This window comes from Glycine max, chromosome 18, assembly GCF_000004515.6.
Source record: "Glycine max cultivar Williams 82 chromosome 18, Glycine_max_v4.0, whole genome shotgun sequence".
Taxonomy (NCBI): domain Eukaryota; kingdom Viridiplantae; phylum Streptophyta; class Magnoliopsida; order Fabales; family Fabaceae; genus Glycine; species Glycine max.
Window position 1 is genome coordinate 52,579,085 of NC_038254.2, and position 18,751 is coordinate 52,597,835.

The 18,751-nt window shown below is 37.2% G+C and overlaps 2 protein-coding genes across 5 annotated transcripts; one reads left to right on the plus strand and one right to left on the minus strand.

The window, feature by feature from the left end:
* Positions 1-105: 105 nt before the first annotated feature.
* Positions 106-11,557, plus strand: LOC100811608 (ATP-dependent helicase BRM). Of its 4 annotated transcripts, none has more exons than XM_006602744.4 (15): positions 106-513; positions 592-791; positions 2,407-3,717; positions 3,866-5,182; positions 5,394-5,506; positions 5,757-5,844; positions 5,936-6,022; positions 6,231-6,323; positions 6,410-6,493; positions 6,579-6,782; positions 7,413-7,655; positions 7,731-9,266; positions 9,369-9,908; positions 10,265-10,516; positions 10,738-11,557. In XM_006602744.4, the coding sequence occupies exons 2-15, from the start codon at positions 615-617 to the stop codon at positions 11,359-11,361; spliced, it is 6,669 nt and encodes a 2,222-aa protein (XP_006602807.1). In that variant the 5' UTR covers positions 106-513; positions 592-614; the 3' UTR covers positions 11,362-11,557. The 4 variants fall into 4 exon arrangements, with proteins under 4 accessions (XP_006602807.1, XP_006602809.1, XP_006602808.1 ...); XM_006602746.4 differs by having other exon boundaries at positions 106-503; XM_006602745.4 differs by having other exon boundaries at positions 106-497.
* A 4,417-nt stretch (positions 11,558-15,974) lies between these two features.
* Positions 15,975-18,751, minus strand: LOC100812138 (ubiquitin-conjugating enzyme E2 4). Its single transcript, XM_003552355.4, has 6 exons — positions 18,514-18,751; positions 18,322-18,401; positions 17,641-17,755; positions 17,464-17,516; positions 17,228-17,356; positions 15,975-16,307 (listed from the first exon to the last, which is right to left on the minus strand). Exons 1-6 carry the CDS (start codon positions 18,555-18,557, stop codon positions 16,177-16,179), a joined length of 552 nt encoding a protein of 183 aa, XP_003552403.1. The 5' UTR covers positions 18,558-18,751; the 3' UTR covers positions 15,975-16,176.

Sequence of the window (18,751 nt, forward strand, 5' to 3'; positions counted from 1 at the left end):
GTACAGGTTTTCCTTGTAATTCCGAGGAGAGCGAAGGGCAATCTGAATTGCCACTTTCCGTAAATCTACACCGTAGCCATTCGGACATATAAATAGCACGCAGTGAGAAACCATAGAAGCAGAAAGAGAAAGCTTCGTCCCCCACCTGAGGAAAAAAGAAACAGAAAAAGAAATTAAACATAAACACCATTTTTATTTTCATAAATATGGAATAGAAAAACGAAAGTTTTGGAAAAAGAAAAAAAACATTTTTTTCCCTTAGGGTTTGACTGAATTGCGACATCGTGTGTGCCCAAACAGTGGAATCACCGATTCCGTCAAGTTCGGTCCTCTGCAGGGAAAGATCTGTCCCCAATTGCCCGAAAGTCGCGGATTCTAGAGAGAGAAAGTGGGTGTCAGTAGACGCAGCTAGAGAGAGAAAATTAGATTATTTTTTTTGAACGTTGGGATCGGAGGGAATAAAATGTGGGTTTCTTGAATTTTGGAGGGATTTCGAGGTTCTGGTATTTCTGGGTATATTTGTTTTATCCAATGTTTGAAGCTTTTTTTTTTTAACAGTGAGTGTGATCTGAATTTTGTGATTTTTTGTAGGTGGTGAATTCTGGGGTGGTTGCATGCAATCTGGCGGAGGTGCCGGTGGTGGGCCCGGCCGGAAACCGGCGGGGCGGGCGCCATCGACGTCATCAGCGGCTGCATCGCCGTCTTCTTCGTCATCCGCGGCCTCACATTTGGAGTCATTGCAGCAGCAGCAGCAACAACAACAACAACAGCAGCAGATAGGTTCTAGGCAGGTGTGAATTTTGATTGGTTTAGCTGAATTTCTGTGAAAATTTGGTTGAATCGTGTTGTTGTTGACAAGTGATGGCAAGTGTGGTACCTGGTTTTGCTGCTAATTCAGATTTTGGAACACATGGGAGTGTGAAAAAATGGGTTGTGGTGGAATTTGCAATTAATGCACTTGGTGTTGGGGTTTAGTTGGTTAGTTTGTTGTGTTTGTGGTTATTTTTTTCCTTTTTTTTTTGTTGAACCAATTGAATTTCAGGCATTCAAGGATATGAAGACTGATGGAATCATTGAATCTGGAATTTTAATTTTTTTACTAACTGGTCCTTGCCTTTATTTTCTGTTGATGTGTGATGTTGAATTGTAGGCAAATTTGACTATTCTGCATGTTTTTTTTCCCTGCACTTTTCTCTGGAATTTCCTTTTAGATGTTGATGATGATTGATAATGAAGCATCAGGGTAATAAAACTTAGGTTTTTTGTTTTGGTTTAATGAACCCCCTCTTTTGCCTTTGTAACCTTCTCTCTTTTTAGGTGCTATTGTTGATTTTATACTCGTTGATTTACTACTTTGGATTATGAATTCTCCTTTGCTCTTTCTTTATCTCTTGAATCAATTGTACAAGACATTAATTAATTATGGATATTAACCAAACAAACAGTTGCAACTTGCGAAAAGGTGTTGATGATGATTGATAATGAAGCATCGGGGTAATAAAACCTGGGGTTATGTTCTGGCTTAATGGACCCCCTCTTTTGGCTTTCTATAACTCTCTTCTGGTGCTATTGTTGAAATTTATGCACCTTGATTTACTACTTTGGATTATGAATTCTCCCTTTGGTCTTTCTTTATCTCTTGAGTAAATGGTATAAGTTTAAAGATGTTGGTTAACTGTGGATTGTAACTAAACAAGCTACAGTTGCAACTTGCTAAAAAGTGTTATTTCGTCTACTTCTGTATATTGTTAATTTGTATTAACTGTTCTTGCTGCCTCTCTCTATTGTCTTACTTCTGTTATTATTAGTAAAATATAGGTGATGCCAATGATTGGTGTCGTCTGTATCTTGTTTTTTTTTTGTTTTTTGAGCAGTCGTCTGTATCTTGTTGACTTATAATTTTCTATCAAATGTAGTCTTAATAGAAAAATCATCATTGTATCAGCTTCTTTCTCAAAATGGTGTGATCATTAATATATAACTGATTTTCCTTATGATATATGGTCATGGTACTTTAGAATATGTCATAACTTATGACCATGGTGTCATCTCTGATTTCATGGTTATGTTACATCAGTATAGTTCAAAGTTTGTTTTTTCCTCTGTATTTTATTTTAGTAGTAGCCTGCACAAATCTCCTTCAAATTCCTGTCTTACTTTTCAAGATATGAATTATGAAGTCAAAAGTGGGGGTTGTTGGTCTTGGGAACCAATTTATCTTATGTTAGTATTTTGAAAAGTATTTGTGTACCTATGTGTGTCTTGATATCTGTGAAATTTGCATTGTGATCTTATAACAAGTTTTTATGTTATTATGGGCAATTATGTCTTGTTTTTTTGGTAACCTTTAACCATATCATTTGTCTTATGGAATGATGACTTCTATTCAATTATACACATATGCAGTCATTTCAACAGCAACTGCTTAGAAAACCTGAAGGGAGTGAAGCATTTTTGGCATATCAAGCTGGTCTTCAAGGAGTATTTGGGAGTAACAATTTCCCATCTAGTTCCATGCAGTTACCTCAGCAATCTCGAAAATTTGTTGATTTAGCTCAGCATGGCTCCAACCAGGTTCAAGGTGTTGAGCAGCAAATGCTAAATCCTGTACAAGCAGCATACTTTCAGTATGCTCTGCAGGCTTCGCAACAAAAGTCTGCTTTGGCAATGCAGTCACAGCAGCAACCTAAAGTGGGAATGCTGGGCCCTTCATCTGTAAAGGATCAGGAAATGAGAATGGGAAATTTGAAAATGCAGGATCTTATGTCCATGCAGGCAGTGAATCAGGTCCAAGCATCATCATCTAGAAATTCATCTGAACATTTTACTTGGGGGGAAAAGCGGGTAGAGCAAGGGCAGCAGCTAGCACCTGATCAGAAGAGTGAAGGAAATTCTTCAAGCCAGGGACCAGCTGTTGGAAACTTAATGCCTGGAAATATTATAAGACCTGTGCAAGCTCTGGCAACTCAGCAGAGCATCCCGAACACTATGAACAACCAGATTGCAATGGCTGCTCAGTTGCGGGCTATGCAAGCATGGGCACATGAACGAAATATTGATCTGTCACATCCTGCAAATGCTAACTTAATGGCTCAGCTCATTCCACTGATGCAATCAAGGATAGTTCAACAACCAAAGGCAAACGATACTAACTTAGGTGCAATGTCATCACCTGTCCCTGTTTCAAACCAACAGGTTACTTCTCCGGCAGTCGCAAGTGAGAGTTCAGCACATGCTAATTCATCTAGTGATGTGTCTGCACAATCTGGTTCTGCAAAAGCCAGGCAGACGGCTCCACCCAGCCATTTGAGTCCACCAATTAGTGCTGGTATAGCCAGTAGCTCTAGTGACATGGCAGCACAGCAATTCAGTCTTCATGGCAGAGACGCTCAAGGATCTTTGAAGCAATCAGTTCTAACCATAAATGGAATGCCTTCTGTGCATCCACAGCAGTCCTCTGCAAACATGAACTTAGGTGCAGATCATCCTCTGAATGTAAAAACTTCATCATCTGGTTCAGAACCAGCGAAAATGCAGTACATCAGACAACTAAGCCAATCTACTTCTCAGGCTGGAGGTCTGACAAATGAAGGTGGATCAGGAAATCACCCCAAAACTCAGGGGGGACCATCTCAGATGCCTCAACAACGAAATGGTTTTACCAAACAACAGCTTCATGTTCTTAAGGCACAAATACTAGCATTTAGGCGTCTGAAGGTTTAATCTCTGCTTCCTTCATTTTGTCTGCATCTGTCTGTCTGCCCACCTTACGTGTTTATTTATGTGTAGTGAAGATGTACTACATAATATTTAATGGAGACTGCGCTCACTGATATTCGTTTTTTTTTCTTCTGTTGGTTGATAGAAAGCAGAAGGTGCACTCCCCCAAGAACTTCTTCGGGCCATCATTCCACCACCTCTTGATTTGCAAGTGCAGCAGCCAATTCATTCTGAAGGAGCACAAAATCAGGAGAAATCTGCTGGAAATATTGTGGCAGAACACCCGAGGCAGAATGAGGTCAATGCCAAAGATTCACAGCCTATCTCATCCATTAATGGAAAGAACTCTTCAAAACAGGAAGTCTTTGTCAGAGATGAGAACTCCACTGTAACGGCAGTTCAGGTGCAAGGCACACCTCGTGTGACAAAGGAATCTGCTGGAAAGGAAGAGCAGCAGTCTGTTGCATGCTCTGCTAAGTCAGATCAGGAAAGTGAACATGGAATTGGCAGAACTCCTGTTAGAAATGAGTTAGTATTAGATAAGGGAAAAGCTGTTGCTGCTCCCCAGGCTTCAGTAAATGACGCAATGCAACTCAATAAACCTGCACAAGCAAGTGCTGTTTCCCAGACAAAGGATGTGGGATCCACCAGAAAATATCATGGACCCCTATTTGATTTTCCTTTCTTCACCAGAAAACATGATTCGTTTGGGTCATCAATGATGATCAACAACAATAATTTGTCATTGGCATATGATGTGAAAGAGCTTCTTTTTGAGGAAGGCATAGAGGTCCTTGGCAAGAGAAGGACAGAGAGTTTAAAGAAGATTGAAGGTTTATTGGCGGTAAACTTGGAGAGGAAAAGAATTAGGCCAGATCTTGTGTTGAGGTTGCAAATTGAAGAGAAAAAACTTCGCCTTTTAGATCTTCAGGCACGTTTAAGGGATGAGATTGATCAACAGCAACAAGAGATAATGGCAATGCCAGATAGGCCATACCGCAAGTTTGTTAGGTTATGTGAACGTCAGCGTATGGAACTTGCTAGACAAGTGCAGGCATCTCAGAGAGCTTTAAGGGAGAAGCAACTGAAATCTATATTTCAATGGCGCAAGAAGCTTCTTGAAACACACTGGGCCATTCGTGATGCCCGTACTGCTCGCAACAGGGGGGTGGCCAAATATCATGAAAGGATGTTGAGAGAGTTCTCAAAACGTAAGGATGATGACCGAAATAAAAGGATGGAAGCCTTAAAAAATAATGATGTTGACAGATATAGGGAGATGTTGCTGGAGCAGCAGACTAGCATCCAAGGTGATGCTGCAGAGAGATATGCTGTTCTTTCAACTTTCTTAACCCAGACTGAAGAGTATCTCCATAAATTAGGAAGTAAGATAACTGCTGCTAAGAATCAACAGGAAGTGGAAGAGGCAGCAAAAGCTGCTGCAGCTGCTGCACGATTGCAGGCATGCTTCATCATCTCCCCTCTCATTAAAATAAAAAGATAAAAAGCAAATTCCAGTGGCCTTGGAGAAAACCTTTATTTTTGTGTGCATTTTTTTTTAGTTTGTACAATTCATTTGAGGTTTCTGTTTTTAGATGTTTGCTAATTTACATTTTAACTTGTTTGAAATAATGTATTATTCATTGATCCATTTATATGTTTTATTACTAAAGGGTCTTTCTGAAGAAGAAGTCAGAGCGGCAGCAGCCTGTGCTGGAGAGGAAGTGATGATTAGAAATCGTTTTATGGAGATGAATGCTCCTAAAGACAATTCATCTGTCAGCAAGTGAGTGTTGCTCTTTTTTTTTTTTTTTTGTATTTTGAGTTTTATGCTTTTGGCATAATGATGCTCGAGGTCAGGTGTATTTTTACAGCCTGGTGTGTTGGCTCAAAATGTGCTAATTGCCTAATAATAATATTTATTGTAATTTTAATGCTTTGATATTGTTTATCTAAGTTATGATTTTTGTACATTTTGTTGGTTGTATAATAATACATCTGATATCTGATGATTAACATTATTGGCCACATACCAGGTATTACAGCCTTGCTCATGCTGTGAGTGAGAAGGTTGTATGCCAACCATCAATGTTACGGGCAGGAACACTAAGAGACTATCAACTTGTAGGTTGCTGAGTTTGATGAAATTGTCTGTAATTGCTTCTTGTTGTCTTTTGGAGTAAGGTTTTATGGATTTGACATGTTATTTTTGAAGGTTGGTTTGCAATGGATGCTTTCCTTGTATAACAACAAATTAAATGGAATTTTGGCAGATGAGATGGGTCTTGGCAAAACTGTACAGGTTAGTGTTATGTTTTGCTGTGTTGTTCTTTAACACGGGAAGAAAATCTGTTGTGTTCTTTTCCAACCGAGTGATTTTACACTTCATATTAAAGTTTGTTGCATCATGCGTAGGAGGTGTAAGAAGATTACTCCTTTTATTTTCATGATACTTACTGTGATGGTTATGTGAACCTCTGGAAAATTTAAATATTTTTTTCTCTGTCCAGGTTATGGCATTAATTGCATACTTGATGGAGTTTAAAGGAAACTATGGCCCACATCTTATAATAGTCCCAAATGCTGTTATGGTTAACTGGAAGGTGATCTTTCGACTCTTTCATTTCAGTAATATTTTCTTTGCGATTAAGTGTCCCTTTTAATCCAAAAACTTCTGTTCACCATGCAGAGTGAGTTGTATACTTGGCTACCGTCTGTGTCATGCATTTTTTATGCTGGAGGGAAGGATTACCGATCAAAATTATATTCACAAGTAAGTGTGCCACAGCTTATTGACTTACACTATTATGTGTAATTTAATGTTCAATGCTGAGTTTTCTTTTGTGTTATATTTGCAGGAGATTATGGCTATGAAATTTAATGTCCTGGTGACTACTTATGAGTTCATCATGTATGACCGGGCAAGGCTTTCAAAAATTGATTGGAAGTATATCATAATTGATGAAGCACAGAGAATGAAGGATAGAGATTCAGTTCTAGCTCGTGATCTTGATAGATATCGTTGTCAAAGGCGCCTGCTTCTGACAGGAACACCTTTGCAGGTCTGTTTTGCTTTGGCACAATTTGCATTGTTGCTGTAGTTTCCTCTGTACTCATAATGTCTTCTATGATCCAATTTAACCAAACGTCACGTTTCTTGAAGTTTGCAGCTTCCTGTTTTGTTTCACAGCTTGTTCTTCCCTTGGTAACTATTAGAGATATTAAAATCATTTATGTGCCTTCACCTAACAGCTTTAGCTTTATGAAGACTCTCTTTACCTTGAAACATGTATCATATCCTTGGTCTAATAACATATTTATCTATGGATCATTTACTTTTCTGTCATAAAATACTATTATAAAGACTATTAAGACTTTTCATTAAAGCTTGAATGTTGTTAATTCAATTACAGGTTGAAATCTTGAATTATGCCCCTTGTGTTGTAACCATAACCTTTGGTCAACTATATATCATATTATGCTAGTTGTGTTCATTTTGTTGTTGTCGCTGGAATGTAGTCAAAGTTCTCTGACTAATAATTCATGCCTTTCTTCGTAAAATACATGTTATTATATTGACTCATGTTCTATATTTTAATGTAGGTGTCACATTGTCAATTGATAAATCATTTATGTACATGGTGCAGTAAATATCTTGATAAAATTTATTAATGGTGCAATTTTCTCTGCAGAATGATTTGAAGGAACTGTGGTCGCTTTTAAATTTACTTCTTCCAGAGGTTTTTGACAATAAGAAAGCCTTTAACGATTGGTTTTCAAAGCCATTTCAAAAGGAAGGTCCCACTCAAAATACAGAGGATGATTGGCTTGAGACTGAGAAAAAAGTTATCATTATCCACCGTCTTCATCAGATTCTTGAGCCTTTCATGCTCAGGCGTCGTGTTGAAGATGTTGAGGGTTCACTACCACCAAAGGTTTGATTATGACTCTTCCTCAACCTTTTGCTCTTTATCTGGTGGCACAATCCTAATATATGTGCTGCATTGCAGGTCTCTATAGTTTTACGATGTAAGATGTCAGCTGTCCAGAGTGCCATTTATGACTGGGTCAAATCAACTGGTACCCTTCGTCTTGATCCTGAGGGTGAGAACAGTAAGATTCAAAAGAATCCTCATTACCAGGCAAAAGAGTACAAGACTTTAAATAACAGATGTATGGAGCTACGTAAAACTTGCAATCATCCATCTCTGAATTACCCATTACTTGGTGAATTATCTACAAATTCAATTGTAAAATCTTGTGGGAAATTGTGGATCCTGGATAGGATCCTTATAAAGCTTCAAAGAACTGGTCATCGGGTTTTGCTGTTTAGTACCATGACAAAACTTCTAGACCTCTTGGAAGACTACCTGAATTGGCGAAGACTTGTGTACAGAAGAATTGATGGGACAACTAATTTGGATGACCGTGAATCGGCCATAATGGACTTTAATAGCCCTGATTCCGACTGTTTCATCTTCTTGCTTAGTATTCGAGCTGCCGGGAGAGGCCTTAACCTTCAGTCTGCTGACACAGTTGTCATTTATGATCCTGACCCAAACCCTAAAAATGAGGAGCAGGCTGTGGCCAGAGCTCATCGTATTGGACAGAAAAGAGAAGTCAGAGTTATCTACATGGAAGCTGTTGTTGACAAAATCTCTAGCCATCAGAAGGAAGATGAATTGAGAAGTGGAGGCACTGTTGATATGGAGGATGAACTTGTGGGTAAGGATCGCTATATAGGATCCATTGAGAGCCTCATAAGGAACAATATTCAACAATATAAGATAGATATGGCCGATGAGGTTATCAATGCTGGACGTTTCGATCAAAGGACAACACATGAAGAGAGGCGTTTGACCTTAGAGACATTGTTACATGATGAAGAACGGTATCAAGAAAATGTCCATGATGTTCCTTCTCTTCAGGAGGTAAATCGCATGATTGCTAGGAGTGAAGAGGAAGTTGAATTGTTTGATCAAATGGATGAAGAACTGGATTGGCCTGAGGACGTGATGCAACATGATGAGGTTCCTGAGTGGCTCCGAGCCAATACAAGAGAAGTGAATGCTGCTATTGCTGCTTTATCTAAAAGACCATCAAAGAACACTTTATTGGGTGGTAGTATTGGCATGGAATCCAGTGAGGTGGGTTCTGAAAGGAGAAGGGGACGGCCCAAGGGAAAAAAGCATCCTAATTATAAAGAGTTGGAAGATGAAAATGGAGAGTATTCTGAAGCAAATTCTGAAGACAGAAATGAAGATTCTGCACAAGAAGGGGAAAATGGAGAGTTTGAAGATGATGGGTATAGTGGGGCTGATGGAAATCGATTGGAAGAGGATGGTCTAACTTCTGATGCTGGATATGAAATTGCCCTTTCTTCAGAAAATGCTAGAAATAATCATGTGGTTGAAGAAGCTGGTTCCTCAGGATCATCCTCCGACAGTCAAAGATTGACAAAGACAGTTTCACCATCAGTTTCTTCCAAAAAATTTGGCTCCCTCTCTGCATTGGATGCCAGGCCAGGCTCCATTTCGAAAATTATGGTACACATATTTTCTTTGTATTTTGAATATTTTATTATTGTGTTGGGGGCTGTCTTTGTTCTATTTCATTCTGATTAAATATCTTCTGATAACTTTTGCTAGGGAGATGAGTTAGAGGAAGGGGAAATTGTAGTATCTGGTGATTCTCACATGGATCATCAACAGTCAGGTAGTTGGATTCATGATCGTGATGAAGGTGAAGATGAACAAGTTTTGCAGAAACCAAAGATTAAGCGTAAGCGTAGTCTTCGTGTTCGTCCCCGCCATGCCATGGAAAGGCCCGAGGACAAGTCTGGCAGTGAGATGATTTCTCTTCAACGTGGAGAATCATCTGTTTTGGCAGATTATAAATATCAAATTCAAAAAAGGATTGATCCAGAATCAAAATCTTTTGGAGACTCCAATGCCAGCAAGCATGATAAGAATGAAGCATCACTAAAAAATAAGCAAAAGTTACCTTCAAGGAAAATAGCTAATTCATCCAAATTGCATGGATCACCTAAGTCTAATCGTTTGAATTGCACATCTGCTCCTTCAGAGGATGGCAATGAACACCCCACAGAAAGTTGGGAGGGGAAGCATCTCAATCCAAATGGATCTTCAGCTCATGGGACTAAGACAACCGAAATCATCCAGAGAGGAGTATGTGCCATTATGTGATCATTGTTGTCTTATTTTCTGCCTATTATGGTTTTATGTTTTTCATGCCTCACTGCATGTTATAGGACTGCAAGCAAGAACCATTATTAATCTCAAGCGTAATTAAGATAAAATATTAATATTAATACAACAGGATCTGCTTAAAGGTTTTTTCACCAGCTGCAATCCTGAAGATATTACTTTCTTTGTTCTGTTTTTACCTAAAACTTTCTGTTGGTTATGTGGATTTAATCTCAACTCCATTCCGTGTTAAATAAACCATGTTGGGAATGTTTCCTGTAGTTTTTTGCCTGCCTGTTCTGTGTAAGTGTATGAACCCACAATTTGTTCACATGCAGTGCAAAAATGTAATTAGCAAGCTCCAAAGGAGAATAGACAAGGAAGGCCATCAAATTGTACCTTTGCTAACAGATTTGTGGAAGAGGATGGAGAATTCTGGGCATGCAGGTGGATCTGGGAACAATCTGTTGGATTTACGGAAGATTGACCAGCGGATTGATAGAATGGATTATAGCGGAGTAATGGAGCTTGTGTTTGATGTACAGTTCATGTTGAGGGGTGCAATGCATTTCTATGGATACTCATATGAGGTGAAATTTCTTATCAGTGTTATTGCATAAAATGATGGAAACATACACTGAACTTGTTGTATTTGGAAAATTAATTAGTGTCAAAAGACAACTTGGCATATGTTTAGGTATATAGCATGTTTGATTTTCTGTTCAAAGGACCTGAAATTGATAGACTAGGATTGTTCATATGATCTCCATTTTTGTAACTATTAAAAGTTCTGAGTGATCATTATTTGCAGGTAAGAACTGAAGGAAGGAAGGTCCATGATCTCTTCTTTGATATTTTGAAAATTGCGTTTCCGGATACAGACTTTGGAGAAGCAAGAGGTGCACTATCTTTCTCCAGCCAAGCTCCTGCCGGTACTGCAGCATCCCCAAGGCAAGGGACAGTTGGCCCTAGCAAAAGGCACAGAATGACCAATGATGCGGAAACTGATCCATGCCCTTCACAAAAGCTGTCACAAAGCGGATCAACTTCTAATGGCGAAAATGCCAGGTTCAAAGGTCATTTGCCACAGAAGAACTCAAGAACCGGAAGCAGCAGTGCACGTGAACAACCTCAGCAGGATAACCCTCCACTGCTTGCTCATCCAGGTCAATTGGTTGTGTGCAAGAAGAAAAGAAATGACAGGGACAAATCATTGGGGAAGGGTAGGACTGGATCAACTGGTCCTATTTCTCCACCTAGTGCTATAAGAAGTCCAGGGTCAGGTTCAACCCCAAAGGATGCTAGACTGGCTCAACAGGGAAGGGGTAGCCAGCCATCTCAACACTCAAATGGGTCTGGTGGGTCAGTTGGTTGGGCAAACCCTGTAAAGCGTTTGAGAACAGATTCTGGTAAGAGGAGACCAAGCCATATGTAGATTTTTCATGGAGACAAAAGGATGGTATATAATGGAGATATTATTGGTACTAGTTTTTCAGGAAGAATTTTAGTGGCCCTTGCCTTTGATAGGGTTTAGCCCATACTGTTAATATAGAGTTAGTTCTTCCATTGTATTTTATAGCTACCTCAAATCAATGGGTTAAATTACAATTGTCTCCATTTTTTTCTTTGGATATCTGCATCTTGCAGGAATTGCTTTTCTTTATGTAGCTGCTGAATCTCTTGTATAGTAACTTCTTGGTTCATAGTAGTCCATACAAGGATTAATCTCTATAAGGTAGTAGTTACCTCTTCCAAATGATTATATCAAATGCATAAACTATGAACCTTTGATTTTTTTTTTTTTTTTTGGGGTGAAAGCTGTGAACCTTTGTTGTGTCTAAGCTGGGAAAAAACAATAGTTTTTCCCCCCAATAATAATGAGGTTTATGAACCTTTGATTTTTCCAGAACTGTCAACAGGGGAGTGTATTTTCTGAAAAAGGACATTTTTGGAAAACAAATTGAAAAGAGTGTGTAAGCAAAGAGAAGTGGATCTAGCAACTGTCTTACATTTTTGTCTAGAGTAAATTGTTAATATCATTGCATCATGTAAATACTAAATATACGTTGATACTAAGGCAGAATGTTTACCTACGTGAGCATCATGTAAATACTAAATATACGTTAATATCATTGCATCATGTCAAAGTGCCTTTTGCATGTATTTAACCATTTTTCATCGTGTTTCAACTACACTAGAGCATCGATCAAACTTTGAAGGTCTTGGACCATGGTTCACTTGAAGTACGCTAGAGTCAACACTCATAGTCATAGGGAGATCAATCCTAAAAATAGCAGTAATTTCTGATTTGTTAGCAATCCATCTCGGACACATCATCCTAGTTCTTCTCAGACAGATATCTGTAGGAATTTGGTACATTCAATTCACACTACTATGGTTATAAGTTAATGGATGATGGAGGTCATCCATGATAACCATGCACCACTTGATTCCCTAGCAAGCTTTTGAGTTCATATGATTCCAGGAAGGTTTGCTGTAAGCAATTATTCTAATGGATCAAGAAAATGAGCATTGAGAGTTGTTATGGTGTCCAAACCTGGACAAAGCTCCCAAAATGCACATCCAAAAGGAGACGGAATCAAGTTTGGTTATTTCCTTTTCAAATGCAGAAACCAGTATGCTGATCTTAACTAAGCTTTCCCTAAGGATCATGGTGAAAAAAATCTTGTGGAAAATAGAGAATGTGTACTGACTATACCAATCTTAACAAAACTTGCCCTAAGGATAATTTTCCTTTGCCTAACATTGTTAGATCGATAGATGATTCCTCAATTTATTTATTGTTTTCGATTATGGATGGGGGACAGTTCTACTACAACAAAATGATCCTGTGGTGAAGGATATACATCCATAAACGAAAACAATTATTCTTCAATAACTAAAATATATATCCATAAACAAAAAAACAATATGGTCGATACACATTCTCAACGTCTAATGAGGGGGAGGGGGAAAGTTTTACTACAACAAAATGATTCCTACGTTGGCCATATTATTATCCTATATATCTACTATTGTGATGCCTTTGGAGGGTCCCATGTGTTTGATGTGTTCTCTCAATCTACTCTAATAAATATGAAACGCTATGAACCCTTGACCCAAAGCCATTGTACAATTAAAATTAAACTTATTATTAAGGGTCTGTTTAGGGTGGTTGTGAGTTTTTAATTTTTAATTTTTAATTTTTAAATGTAATTTTAAAAACAAAGCATGTTTGATAAAAATGAAGTTGAAATGATTTTTTAATTATTTTTGAAATATTTTTACACTTATTTTCAAAATAAAAAAATGTTTTATAAAGTTGGTTTAGTTAAAAAAAAACATATTTTTCTCACATTTGAAAATTGCACTTTTTGCTGTCACCACACCACCATTGCTACTACTAATGCTGCTCTCACCACTATCGCTACTACCTCTACCACTGCTACCACCACACCCTTCATTGACATCGTCATTGTCACCACCACTAACACCAATACCACCTTTGTCATCGCCACCAACATTATCACAACTACTACCACCATCATTTGTTGTCGACAGCAACACCACTACCACCATCGTCATTATCATCACCAACATTACTACTACCATCACCGCCACCACTATTACCACTACTGCTATCCCAATATCACCTCTATCATTGCTACCACTAGTTACCACCATCGATACCACAATTGTCGTCGCCACTAACATTACTACCACCACTAACACTACTATCGTCATTGCCACCACTGCTACCACCACCGCCAATACTACCTGTCACTTCATCACCATCACCAACGTTGCTGTCACAACCACCACTACCTCTGTCACCACCATCACCACCCACCACCACCACCACCAATGCCACCAACATCGTCGTTGTCATTGTCACTACTACTACCATCGCTTCAACCATCAATACCACCTCTGTCACTGTCATCATTGGCTGCCACCACCACCATTGTCATTGACACCATCGTTGCCACCTCTATTTTCACTACAACCACTATTGATATCTCTACCGTCGATTCTGCTAACACCACCACCATCATCATTGTTGTTACCCTCACACAAAAACATTCTTAAAGTGATTTTAATATAATATGAAACTTTTAAAATGAGTTTATTTTGAAATTAATCATATTTTAAAACTTGATTTTAAAATTTTTTGAAACTAAAACTAAAAATTAGTTATTTTTAAGAATTTCGAAACTTAAACCTAAAAATCACCCCAAACAAAACCTAAACCAATACAGTTTTGTTACAAATAGGTACAAAAAATATTATATATCTATATCTTAGCTATAAAATTTATAAATTTAATATACACTGATTTATACGGTTCAACCAATGACTTGCTGATTTGACAATTGATCTATTAATCTTGTACCTCAACTTGGATCGATGACTAATCCAATTCTAATAACACTGACAATGAGTGCCAAGGGTTCCAACAACTTTATTACGCCAAGTATAGTTCTCTACTATAAGGTTCTAAGCACTTTAAACACCTTAAATTAAGGTTCAGACAACTCAGGTATGTCTTAGAATTTTATTTGAACGTTTTCTTCATTACATGATTAAATCACGTTTTCTTTGCCCAACTTTGATTAACAATATAATAAAACATAACAATTAAACCTTAGAGTAAATTAAATTAACCCAAATTACAATGAATATTTTACAACACCGTTACATCCCAGTTACAAACATAATCTGTTATAGTAGGACGAAATATTCTCCCACTAAACATGGTTTGCTTTTGAGCTACGGAATTTGTTGTAAGCATGATGATAAACTAAATTGTTCAGCGCCAATTCTTGCTCTTGATTTGTTGGCTACAATTACTAATGTTAAGCACACAAAATTAATGGTAACGATGCTTTTATTGTGGGCCACATTATAGAAGTTGTTACCCTTTTAGCATTTTGATTTAGCTTGATGGAGCACGAGACCTTGTTAATTACTATATTGACACAATCATCAGTGACTCGTGGATTGGGTTTGCATTGAGACTATTTCCTGATCAGTTTCAAAAGGTTCTACACAAAATTGTATTCACCACTAAGTATACTCTTTTTTTATTTTTTATTTTTTGCTGCAAAAGTCACTAGACAATGAATAGTTTAGACAGAAAAGAACAAGAATCATTGTCATTCTTTGGTCACAAACAACATTAGTTGATGAGTTATTTATTTTTCTTATTAGATTTATACGAATTGGACGTCTATCAAAAGCAAACCATGACTGATTGTCAAGGTTAATGAGAATATTCTGTATATCTTTAACTTATATAATACTTTGTCCAAATTACTTAGTCAACGGGGGGATTCATAGTTTTACACTTTAATTTTTTTTCCTTCTATTTAAAAGGTTATTAGTTTGGGAAGTGAATAGGATTAAGTTACTAGAGACATAAGAAATTAACATTGTATTCACACACAAAAGAAAGTAACATTGTGGATCCGGATTTTTAAGATGGTTAACCTTTTTTAGCATAACATTTCGAATTATGTGATGAAACGATCTTTTTAAAATCAGTGAGTGTCCACATTACCAAATCTATTTCAATAATTTTTTATCATATTTCTCTTTATTTTAATCAAATTAATAATTTCGATAAATTTTAATTAAATAAAAGTGACAATACATTTGCTAATGATTTAGTGAGAACAAGAATCGTTGTCATCGATCACTGGCTAGCATTGTCTTTCTCTGGTATTAGGTTAATTCCATGTTACACTTACCAAGGAGGGCCTGTTTATTCTATTCCAGTAATCAATTCCCCACATGTTCCAATGTAAAATCTGTCGCCGAGACTAATTTAAGCCCTCGAGTACTTTCAACATTTCAAAATTACTTATATTAAAAATCAATTTTATTCAACTTAAACAAACAAGCACCAAATAAGGGAGACTAAATAAATAGAGTAAGATTCACATCATTTAATGGAACAAACATGAATCACCCAATACAAAGAGTGTTATTTATACACTGTATGCTAGCATTGTTGATTAAATTACCATGGCTAAACAGCACAATCACTTGAAAGTGCTAAACATGAAATATGATTGCATCAGGAAAATCAATGGTACTTTATTTACAGCGACTGGGAAACTAGAAGGAAGGGGAATTTCCCCCCTTATCCATAATAAGTTCACATGTGGTGAGATGAATTAACAGAACTAGAAGAAGAACATCATGTACAGATAAAATACAAAGTTAAGAACAGGACATGCATGCAAAGCTAGGGGTCTGCTTTACCAACAACCTGTTCATCACTAGAGTCATATTCATCTTCACTCATCTCCTCATCGCTGGATTTCTCTTCTGTGGCTTCCCCTATGTCTTCAGGTTTAGCATACTTTTCACAGTACTCTGACATCGAAGCCAATGACACATCAGTCAAGTATGAATTAAATAAATAAAAAAAACCTGATTGCTTCTGAAATAAAACCCAGAAATTGGTTCTCAGAAGAATTCAAGCCTAGATTTTAAAAAACTATTAAAGTGATGTTGTCTATAACAAGTTAGATAAAGAAGAATATTTTTGGATATCTAATGATGTGCGGAATAAAATGAAATGAAATAGAATAAAGTTACCATTTCATTGTCCATAGATAGATAACAAGGCATTGGATGGAATGAATAAAATGCATTCCATTAGGTTTAGTTCCATTCCATCCTATTTTTTATATCACCACAAAAATTGTTACTGAACCAAAATTTCTTGTGTTCTTATAACACAGAAGTTCTACTAAATGATTGTCCTGTTAAGCTACTCCATCCTTACTCGTTTCTATGCCTCACTTTTATGCCATGGATTTGATGGTATCATAAAAGACAGTAACATGATATTGGTAGCAGATGTCAACGAAGTCGATTCCATCAGCAGATAAGACCTTAAATGTTAAAGTTCATAATGCAGTTAATAGAAGAAGAGCAGCAATTTGTGTTAATAATCTAAATAAGATAATCAAATGAGGTTAAGAATTATTAAAATTGAAGTTCTTATAATTGTTTGAGTGTTTTGAGTGAATGCATGCACACGCACTGACACATTCAAGCAGTTATTCACATCCAATTTGGTTAGTGATGGCAGTCTACATCTACTACCCAGAGGTCAAAAATGTTTATTCAAGTGTCCCTCTTGGTTTAGAATTTGATTGTGGCTGACAAAGGAAGATCAAAATAAAAAAACTGCAAAGAAAACATAGCAAGTCTGTGATGCAGACGTAGGAGGAGTGCACATAAACTAATTCATATTTAGAAAATGAAAAACAGGAAAGGATCAATACCTTTAACCCTTTGTTCATAACTTGGTCGATCACGCATCATTAAAGCTGCAGCTTCTCCATTCAAGGGGTCTGATGGATTGGGATACAGCAGAAGTTGAGGTAGAAACACCTCAAACACATTAACAAGATCTGGAACAAAGTAGATTTTGGCATATGAACCAAAACAAAAATGTCAAAATATAAAACATTGAACAAAACCACAAATGTTCCTCAGAAAATTTAATGAATTTCATTACCAAACATGGGACTCCAGGTTTGATTGATAACATCCAGACAAACTGATCCTGACCTGAAATTAATGTTATCCAAGATGATCAGATCAGACGCACCGACACACAATTATTCTTATATCTAATACACATGTAAACTACTCAATACAGACAATTTTCAGAGCATTACTACTATGTGCTTACATCTCATCAACATTTGGGTGATAGATCTTGTTGATAAAGCCAATGGAAGGAGATTTGTAAGGATAAGCATCCGGCAACTCAACTCTTACTTTCCACACACCACCATGATAAGGACCTGCCAAAAGCCAAAAGCCATCAAACGGATAAAAAAATACTATTGAAAAAGGAAGGTACATGATACAGAAATATTGAAAAGGATATCAAAACAGGACAAATCAACAATTAAAGGTGAAATCAGCAACTATGATGTTAAATTTGTTACAGCTAAAAAACCAACAAAAGTTCTAGCTCAAAGCCTCAAACCGATCCTTTTCCAGCTAGAAATCAGTTCTATATCCAGACTAAGAATTCCACAGCAAGCAAAGGAGAAATCAATAAGAAAGTAACAAAAATTTCTTTGCAAATTAAAAAACCAAACACAAAATATTGTTCTTCCCAAATCTATTTATAGAATCTGCAGAAAACACATAGCAATCAACACAATAAACAGAAAAAAGGTATCAATACCATCCTGCAGCTACACAAATCTAAGTCCACCAAGGTCAAATAGCTATCTCCACCACATAAAAAAAATGAAAAAACCACCAAATAAAAGGCAAAGACACACAAAAGCAAAGCATCTAACTTCATCAGAAGCACCAAAGCAAAAAAACAAAGAAAGAGAGAGGAAAGGGAACTCACTGTCATTGGGTCCATGAAATTGCACATAAAATTCTTGCATTCCATCATTAATCATCTCCACCTTGTAATCACTCATCATCCTACGGAAAACAAAAGACAAAGAGGACCCAGAATCAGGAACAGAAAGGGAAGAGACCCCATTAACAAAAAGATTGAAACTTTGATGAATTGAGAGAGAGAGAAAGGATTAACAGTTTCATCAAGTCCATCTCTCGGCGCTTGCTTGGGGAAGACATGTTTCTCTGTGTGTGTTTTGGTTGGTCCCTTGCTTTGCCTTTTCTTCTCTTTAGCCTTTTCCTTTGGCAAGTGGAGAGAGAGAGAGAGAGAGAGTTGGGATTGGAGACTCTTGTGCAGCTGAAAGGAAGTAGAATTTGGTTCAGGCAGCAATCAGCACAACTAGGAGATAACAACAATAATAGTAATAATAATA

Bases quoted from the DNA above. Each gene is read 5' to 3' on its own strand.
- LOC100811608 (XM_006602744.4), top strand. From the start codon at position 615: ATGCAATCTGGCGGAGGTGCCGGTGGTGGGCCCGGCCGGAAACCGGCG. The intron at 3,718-3,865 runs GTTTAATCTCTG...GTTGGTTGATAG, and splicing joins TAGCATTTAGGCGTCTGAAG to AAAGCAGAAGGTGCACTCCC. The intron at 5,183-5,393 runs GCATGCTTCATC...TTATTACTAAAG, and splicing joins CAGCTGCTGCACGATTGCAG to GGTCTTTCTGAAGAAGAAGT.
- LOC100812138 (XM_003552355.4), bottom strand. From the start codon at position 18,557: ATGTCTTCCCCAAGCAAGCGCCGAGAGATGGACTTGATGAAACT. The intron at 18,402-18,513 runs GTTAATCCTTTC...TGTTTTCCGTAG, and splicing joins GAGATGGACTTGATGAAACT to GATGATGAGTGATTACAAGG. The intron at 17,357-17,463 runs GTAATGAAATTC...ACTTTGTTCCAG, and splicing joins AACCTGGAGTCCCATGTTTG to ATCTTGTTAATGTGTTTGAG.